Source organism: Cibotium barometz, chromosome 59 (assembly GCF_041138505.1).
Source record: "Cibotium barometz isolate CiBa-2024 chromosome 59, ASM4113850v1, whole genome shotgun sequence".
In the NCBI taxonomy this organism is placed as follows: Eukaryota; Viridiplantae; Streptophyta; class Polypodiopsida; order Cyatheales; family Cibotiaceae; genus Cibotium; species Cibotium barometz.
Genome location: NC_141104.1, coordinates 16517394 through 16527259, shown reverse-complemented (window position 1 = coordinate 16527259; position 9866 = coordinate 16517394). Strand labels below are relative to the sequence as shown.

Here is a 9866-nt window from a genome sequence, read left to right as displayed (position 1 = left end):
AGCAAGGGGTACATTGCACTATTGAAGCAACATTGGTTATGCCTGAGGCGCAAAGAGTGTTGAAAGGCGAGCCGCACAAAACATAGCCCTATAGACAACTTTGTATTAGACTCATTCAAAGATAGTAGGAACAATGGTCACAACAACAATTGATCATTGATTGTTAAAGCATAGATATTTCTTATGAAGAATCGTACTAACTTAAAAGGTTATAGAGTCATAGCATGCATATGGCCTTGTAAGTGTACTACCCTATTTGCAAAATGACGACCAAGGAATGGTAACTTAAAAGGTTATAGACTCATGGCATGCATACGGCCTTGTAAGTATACTTCCCTATTTGCAAAATGATGACCAACGTGTGCCTCTCAATTGAAAGCCTGTATTGTGCATGCATTATACCACATCTTGAAGGTGGTTCTCGAATGGATCAACGAAAGCTTCTGGGATATTAAGGGTCACCAAAGGGTCAATAGCAAGAAACCACTGGGCTGACAACAAAATGTATTAACAAAAAAAGGACTAGGAGTAGGGAAAAGGGATTAAGAAGGGTAGTAAGTCAACTAGAGTTGAGAAGAAAAAAACCGAATGGGAATAGCAAAAAGGGATTAAGAAACAACTAAGACGAACTAGAGTTGGCAACAAAAATGCATAAAAAAGATAGGACTAAGAATAGGAAAAAGGGATTAAGAAGGGTAGTAAGTCAACTAAGGCTCTCACTATTTCGAAATTGAATGTAACTTGGCCGTCGGCCGAGCGACCGCCTTTCCAGCCTATTAAAGGGGTGGCCCAGACGTACGTTGATCCATTCGATCTAAAGAACAAATGGCTAGTAAACATAGAACGCCCACATCAGCCTGCGTGCGTCTGCTCGCCCTACTGGTTGCAGTATTGGCGTCTGCGTTTTTAGCAGTGCAGCCGGTCTCTGCCACTCGCCGCCGTCATCATCATCACGCTGGCGTCGTACACACAGCGCACATTTTGCACAGAGACTCTCCAGCCTCCCCGTTCAGGAGAGACAGCGCCACAGAGCGGGATGTTTGGCTAGAAAGGCTGGCCAGGGATGTGACACGAGTGACGGCTGCTGGGACTGGTGCGGCGCCCGTTGTGTCTGGGTATAAGCTCGCCGGCAGTGGAGAATACTTCGCCAGGTTGGGCGTGGGCGGAAACCGAAGTACTCGCAGGGACTTCTACATGGTCATCGACACGGGCAGCGACCTCTCCTGGATCCAATGCGCACCTTGCGAGTCATGCTACTCGCAGATCGACCAGCCCGTCTTCGACCCAGCCACCTCGTCCACCTTACGCAACGTCTCGTGCCACTCGCCACTATGCAACGGCAACCGCTGTGGCCTAACTGGCAACACGGACTGCGAATACGAGGTGACGTATGGCGACGGCTCCTCCACCTTCGGCAACCTGGTCACCGACACCGTCACCCTCGGCCGATTAGGTGACGGCGGCAGCCTTCCCAACATGGTCTTCGGCTGCGGCCACCGTAACGAGGGGGACTTCGTAGGGTCCGCTGGATTGCTAGGCTTGGGCTCCGGCCAGCTGTCCTTCCCATCTCAGCTGCACGCCCGTGTGGGCCTCGGCCAGAGCACCTTCTCCTACTGCCTCCCTCCGATGTTCGCCTCCACAACCTCCACACTCACCTTCGGCGGCCCCACGCCACCCGCTCCAAAAGACGCCAAGATTCTGTACACCCCGCTCGTCCGCAACGCTAACCCGGGCTTCCAGAGCTTCTACTACGTCTCCCTCACCGGTATCAGCGTCGCAGGGGCTCGCCTTCCCATCCCTACTTCCTTGTTTCAACTTGACGACCAAACAGGCAACGGAGGCGTCATAGTTGACTCTGGCACCTCTGTCACGCGCCTCCCTTCCACAGCTTACGCACTTTTTCGCTCTGCATTCCGCAAGGCCGCTGCAGCCACTACCGCCGGCCTTCGCCCCGCCGATGCGTTTGCCATCTTCGACACTTGCTTTGACGTCGACCACCCTTCAGCTCACCTCCCAAGCAGTGTACCGAGTGTCGTCCTCCACTTTGAAGGCGAGGGTGCCGACCTTCACTTGCCTCCCTCGAATGTCCTTGCGTCCATCGACCGGTCGGGAACCTCCAAGAAAGTGTGCCTTGCGTTTGCTCCCAATTCTCAAGACCAACCCTTCTCCATTCTCGGCAACATCCAGCAGCAAGGCTTCCGCCTCTCATTCAACACTCGGGCCTCCAAGCTCGGCTTCATGGCCGATCAATGCTAATTAATACTCATGGACCTATAAGTGATCTTTCATTTTGGAGACATCTTTTCACGTTTCCTGCAATGTATTTCCCCTTTAAATCAAAAATGTCATTTCTATGGTTCAGCTCATTCTCAAAATTAAACGAAAAGATCTTATATAAAGCTGATGTGAATGGACCATGATGTGTGAATGGACGTATAATTTAGTGATCTAACATTTTTCTAAAATTAAAAAGAGAGTTGAAATCTATTCATGCTCCTCCTCTCACTACCATGTCAGTTATTTCAATGCAAGTTTGGCTTTTGAAACATGAAAGAATGTGGTTTATTAACAACAAGATCCAAAAGGGAATGGCGTTTCAGTCAAGTCAAGTCTAGCCTATCCTCCCTCGATACCCCCTTCATATCAACACCCGTTACTTAACGAACATGTGACGATACCACGGTCATCAGTCATGCCATCAAGTGTATGGATAAAGCTATAGTATGCATACTAAATTTACCTTATTAATCCATAATATGCCCACATAGTATCCATACTTAGACCATGTTAGCACGATTCATGCCTCGATCTCAAGCCACCATTGTACAACTCAGCCTTGTAGCTCAACATGATTTCTTAACCATGGTCACGTTTCCTTATAAATGATGATACTGTAAGTGCACGTGACTTTTTAAATAGTATCATGCATGCTTTGCAATAGCTATACATGAATGGTCACGATATATATATATATATATATATATATATATATATATATATATATATATATATTCACTCTATTCACTCTCCTATTCGAAAAAAATTATAGCTCTCGATTTCAAAAGAGGACGACAAAAAGAAAACCATAGATATTTTTTATTTCTCGTGACAAAAATTCCTTTGGACTCACATTTGAGAGAAACATATTAAAAATGTCATTTGAGTACTTGCATTGATGAACGCCTACGCGTGTTCGATGCCTTCCATTATGACCAACATTAAGAACACGATCAACACAAACCAAGCAGCACAATTCGCTCATCGCAGCCCCATCGCTAGTAGCAATAATGAAGAGATCATGCCCACAAACCGCCAGCTGCTGCAACCATTGGAAATTGAAATGCAAACTATAAAAAAATGTTAAAAATAACTTGTTAATTCGAAGATTGTGCTATGAGTATTGTGTACTTAAATTTTCAAGATGACAATCAAGAACATGATAACCCATAATACATTTTTGATAGGGAAAGGAAAAACCAATACTGAACATCCTAGGAAGACTGATCTAGCTAAACCACGCAAGGAAACTATTTTTTAATATATTAAAAACACTTCAGCTATCTAAACACAAAAAAAGATACGTATGGTAAAGCTACTGAAGCATAGTATGTAAGGTAGTATTTTGCAAGTCACATATATGACACTATCCATTTCTTGGAAGTAATGCCTGTGATAACTCCAACTTCGATAGAGCTGCCTGGTGGATGAAATTATGTACCACTCCATCAAGTCCCAAGACGTTAATAAACACATAGTGCAGGTGTTTACATGGCATGTAAGCCAATTTACTTGCATCCCACTCTATGAAGTCCTCACAAGAACATCAAGGGAACTCAGTCAACCCTCGCAAAGTAGAGCCTTCTATCTTCAAGAAAAACATATGGGTTTTCCTAGCCACAACAACACTCTCTCATACCACCTCCACCACCATTTTCTTTGCTCTATTCATTCTTTCAATGAATTTCTTGTTCAATTTGCTTCTCCACTTCACAAGCTTTCCATCCATGGATGCTGGTCTTTCATGGCTTGGTGGCAGCATAGCATAATCGAATCTGGCACTTGCAACAAGTTCTTCATCTCCCTCACAAATCCTGCTTTCTTTAATCTCGCCCATGCTTATCTTTTAATGATGATGACACCATACTTGATGCCATGGTTTAGTCTCTTGTGCGAGTAGCTAGTGCCAAGAAGGCATGTGTGGAGGAAGTGAGGGAGGTCACAGGTGGTGATGATTATAAAGTGTTGGTTTTTGACAACCCACACGATGACTAGTGAGCCTCCACAAACATTGACGACACTCTATTCATTTGATACTCAACCTTTTTCAGGTTTATTTTATGGACATGGTGGCTTTGGTTATATAGTCATGTTTTTTTCATTGTGTTGTATCAAATACATACTAGTAGATGAATTGTAGTTTAGATGTCATTTTGCAAGTTATAATGGTTTGTTGCATTCTTTGTCATGTGAAATGTTGATTGAAGTAACTCATTTTCCCATCTTCCCATTGTCCCCATTTCTTGTAGCGTTCTTCCGTGCTAAAGATATGGCAGATAAAATGGCTCATAGCAAGAGATTTGATGCTACTATAAGGGAAAGGAAGGGGAGACAATGCATCTATGTGGATGATGAATGCTCAAAGTCATGAGCATATATATCTTGAAGTAGACATGTGTGTATAAAGCTTTTTTGTATCTCTAGCTAGTCATATAAATGGTTGGACAAACTTTTAGTTTTTTGTAAGTGTCTGGATAATACGATCTACGTGTGAGTAAAATTCAAGTTGAAAGAAAGGCATTTCATGTGTTGCATAAATTGAGTATATGGGTAAAATGAATTGGTGTAGGGGTTCTCACTCAGTTTTTTTTGCTCGCATTTTGGGCCTTCCTCGGTTTTGGTCGCTCACCTTTTTGAATGCCTCTTGTATATGGTACCCTTTTTTTCATGAATCAATTTCTATATCATACATATTGTATATGGCTTCCTTTTTTATGCCATACATACATTTTTATCAAACATCATGTTATATATACAGTTTTTTATTTTTGTATACTTGATAAGCTTATATAAGACCTTCCTTCAACATTTTTATCAAACATCACATTATTTTTGTGTACTTGATAATCTTATATAAGACCTTCCTTCACACATTTTCATCAAACATCATCATAGCATAGCATAATGAAATCCCTATGTGAGAGAGAGAAAGAGAAAGAGAGAGTTTGTGTGCATGTGTATGTGGCATCGCAGCATAATGTTTTTTTTTTCAACATTGAGCTTCTATTCAACACTTTGTCTATGGGGCTAAGCCTATCATGATGCAACACGTTGAGTATATGAGCCGAAGAGTGTGGCTTGACTGAGTCCCACCACTTGTAGTCTTTATTTTTGTCCAAGAGAATCGCTTGACCCTCCCTCCACTTGTATTATTTATTTTTTCATCTTCTTAAAAAGCACTTTGGAAGTGTAACCACTTGCGTAGGCACAAAGACTAGATTGCACTATTAAAGCAATAGCACTGGTTATGCCACAAAAAGACTTTCTTAGGTTCAAAGAGTGCCCAAATATATTGGCTACACAAGACATAGCCATATAGACAATTCTATATTAGTCTCCTTCAATTTGGTCATAATAATAGCTACACAAGACATAACCATATTAAGCTCCTTCAAATGCAGTCAAAAGAATGAATATAATATTTGGAACAACAATTGTTCTCTTCAGTCAATATAATGTGCAATTGTAGTAATATGGTATTTTAGATCGTGATTTATAGTGTTATGGCTTATGTTTTTAAAATCCTAAATTTACCAATATGGTATCCAATGTTGATAATGTTAATACCATGTAAAGTTTTTTATGAGGTCATTTGTCATCTACACAAAACACTTGTGTGGATTACCCTTTAGTATGTAAACCTTTGTTGTACCTAGTTGTGTCTAAAGAAGATGGAGTTGTGTACATACACCCATATAATACATACACCTTTTGGTGATTTGGCAAAGTGGAGGATACTTGAATCCAATTAGTGGGTCACCTATTTAGTACATTAGTTGTGTGCAAAGAAGATGGAACTGTGTAATATCATCTTAAGAGTGTCCAAGGTAATTCTTCATTATCTGATGATTTGGAAAAGATGAGGCTATTTGATTGTAACATTTTCAAATTTTAGTGAAATTGCAACATAATGAGAACATGGATGAGGCTCTTTATGGATTTAAAAAGAAAAAAGAAAAGTTTACTATCCCCCATTGACACTTTTAGAAATGTAATGTACCGATACGTGTTATTTCGTTACTTTTGGAAAGTTTGTTTCATTATTTCATGAAGTGGGGATGTTGAGGTAGTCGTATGGATTTGTTTAGAGTTAGTAAATAAAGAATTTTCAAGACATCAATAGTAGTCATTTTATAAAGCATTTTTTACATCTAATGGGTCTAGTTTGGCACATAGATGTTAGTACGCAATGATGTTTTAATTTACTATCGGTAGTCTACTCTGGCTATAAACTTTAGCATGATATAATTTCCTATATGGGGATGCATCTGAGTTTGGCATTTTCTAATGCCCGAAGATGGCCACGAGTGCCAGGATATGGGGCGTCACTTATAAATACGTATGCATAGCGCGTGGGTTCAACAAAAGGGGTTTTTTTATTCCCCTTTTTACACATTTTTTACATACATAAGGGTACCATTTAAAGGGGGTATTTACAGATTGAATAGAAAAAGGGTGTGTTTTATTTATAAAAAATTTATAGATAATGGGTTTTTTATTTAGGCCTTTAACGCATGTGATATAGAGAGTTTACATATAGTGAACCCCCCGCAGGTATGTACCATTTGCTTAAAACGGGATTTTGCAAGGGAGGACGGGGTTCTTCTAGAATGGCTACAAAAGAAAAATTGAAGTTCATATTAAGGGGAAGAAACATAGTGTTCAAAGATTTCAGAGATTTCTCGGGGGTGAGGGTGGGGGTGGGGAGGTGAGGGGGCGATCAAAAGAAATGGACATCATTTTTCATGTTAAAAAAAGCTCATTGGGAACCCATATTTAGATGAGAATGCTTGTGTGTGTATTAGAACACGACTCATTCATGCATGCAAAGAAAAGAGTAACTTTTTCTAATTTTGGAAGAGCTTCTTTTTGAAATTATGTATGCTATTTTGTATTAGAAAAAGAGAAGAAAAATCAAATTATGTTAATTATGTACATGCCAAGCTAGAGAGAGAGAGAGAGAGAGAGAGAGAGAGAGAGATTATGGTTTTACCCTTCAAGAGTGGTGTGGTGGAACCTACAACAATTAAATGAGTAAGGAAGCAAAGGCTGCAGTATCCATCATGGAGGTGGGGTGGACATGCATGAGTTTATTCTCTCTTTTGGATTCTAGAAACCACCTATTTGCAATTGTATTAATATGGTATTTTAGATCTATTTTTAATGGATAAACTTTAATTAACTTATTTAAACCTTCACATTTGTCAATATTTATTTCATGGGGAGACACATGAGTTTGTGTGGTTTATAGTGTTATGGCTTATGTTTTTAAAATCCTAAACTTACCAATATGGTATTTAATGTTGATAATCTTAATACCATGCCAAGTTTTTTATGAGGTCATTTGTCATCTACACAAAAAAATGTGTAGATTACCCTTTAGCATGTACACCTTTGTTGTACCTAGTTGTGTCTAAATAAGATGGAGTTGTGCACATACACCTATTTAATACATACACATTTGATCCTAGTTTTACCTAGTTGTGTGAAAAGAAGACGAGTTATCTATTACATATTAAGAGTATCCAAGGTAATTGTTCATTATTTGGTGATTTGGCAAAGTGTGTGTGTGTGTGTGCATTAGGAAGTGAATGGGGTCTTCTTGGGCCCTTTAATTTGCCCCAGCCTAATCAAGGTGATCAAGGAATAGCCAAATGGGGGGTTTCCATGTGGACTGAAATGTTGGGTTTTTAAGAGAGGTGTAAGAGTGGTCAAAAGGTGCACTTTTTCCCCCAAAAATGGGGGGGGGGCAATTTTACAATTTTCGGACCTCCATAACTTCTGCATACAAGCTCCGATTTGAGCGGAGATTACAGATCCATGATCTACGCATCAAGAGCTTTCCATAGATATGTTACATGATATGGTTTTATCCGCTAGATTTTAAATTCCATTTTTTCTCCAAAATTCAAATTCAAATAAAGTAGCCGTTTTGAAGCTTCTAATTAGAAAACGTTTCTTCTTAAGAGAAAAGGTTTGACTCCCTTAAATTGCCAAATAAAAGGATCCAAGAAGCCTTCCATTGAGGTCCTAATAGTGTGTGTGTGTGTGTGAGAGAGAGAGAGAGAGAGAGAGAGAGAGAGAGAATGATTGAGTTTGTGTGCATGTGTATGTGAGAGAGAGAAAGAGAAAGAGAGAGTTTGTGTGCATGTGTATGTCGCATTGTAGCATAACATTTTTTTAAAAAAAATTGAGCTTCCATTCAACACTTTGTCTACGGCTAAGCCTATCATGATGCAACACATTGGGTATACGAGCCGAGGAGTGTGGCTTGACTGAGTCCCACCACTTGTAGTCTTTATTTTTGTCCAAGAGTATCGCTTTACCCTCCCTCCACTTGTATTATGTATTTTTTTCATCTTCTTAATAAGTATATAAAGAATAGAAAGGGGAGTAAAAATAAGGTATGCATGTAGAGAAGGAGGAGGAGAAGAAAAAACAAAAGAAGAAGGCGGAATGCTTCTCTTGAGATGATGAGAGAAGTATTCATTTCATTTATGTGCCGTCCTCTTTATTTGCATGCAAGCCTATGAACTCTTTATTTGCATACAAGCCTATGAACTCTCTAGTTTTGCATTATAGATATGGATGAGCAATACATTTCACTATATGTGTAGGCGAGAGGACCAACTTTTTGTACATGCCTTTTGGCAAATTCAATGAAAGAGATCATCTTATTTGTGTATCTAATTCATCTTCTCAAGTTATTTTTCTTCAAGGGTAATACAACTAAACTTAATACATGTGGCATTTTGTTGTGTTCTCCCCCAATTTTCCCATAAAAAGTTGATAGATTCACAGTGCTACATTTTGTAATAGTAGGTTGTATCAATGCTTACAATTCCTCACACTTGGTACATTTCTTTATAAAAGTGCATGTTATGAGAGTTGAAATTAGCAAGGATATTTATAGTGTGACATAGCTACCATGCTCTAAGGATGCATTTTTGGTCGAGCATTGACATTGAGAACTTTTGGAAGTGTAACCACTTGAGTAGGCACAAAGACTAGATTGCACTATCAAAGCAATAGCACTCGTTATGCTACAAAAAGACTTTCTCAAGTTCAGAGAGTGCCCAAATATATTGGCTACACAAGACATAGCCATACAGACAATTCTATATTAGTCTCCTTCAATTTTGGTCATAATAATAGCTACACAAGACATAACGATATTAGGCTCCTTCAAATGCAGTCAAAGGAATGAATATAATGTTTAGAACAACAATTGTTCTCTTCAGCCAATATAATTTACAATTGTAGTAATATGGTATTTTAGATCGTGATTAATAGTGTTATGGCTTATGTTTTTAAAATCCTAAACTTACCAATATGGTATCCAATGTTGATGATGTTAATACCATGTCAAGTTTTTTATGAGGTCATTTGTCATCTACACAAAACACTTGTGTGGATTACCCTTTAGTATGTAAACCTTTGTTGTACCTAGTTGCGTCTAAAGAAGATGGAGTTGTGTACATACACCCATTTAATACATACACCTTTGATACCTAGTTGTACCTAGTTTTGTGAAAAGGAGACGAGTTATCTATTACCAAGGTAATTATTATACAACAAAGGTGTACATA

The 9866-nt window shown here is 39.3% G+C and overlaps 1 protein-coding gene across 1 annotated transcript; it reads left to right on the top strand.

Moving 5' to 3' along the window:
• Positions 1-825: 825 nt before the first annotated feature.
• LOC147605535 (aspartyl protease family protein 2-like) lies at positions 826-2256 on the top strand. The gene has a single exon (XM_086793619.1). The coding sequence runs from the start codon at positions 826-828 to the stop codon at positions 2254-2256; it is 1431 nt and encodes a 476-aa protein (XP_086649745.1).
• Positions 2257-9866: the final 7610 nt, after the last annotated feature.

What these genes read in the sequence shown, in the direction of transcription:
- LOC147605535 (XM_086793619.1), top strand. Translation starts at nt 826, where the DNA reads ATGGCTAGTAAACATAGAACGCCCACATCAGCCTGCGTGCGTCTGCTC.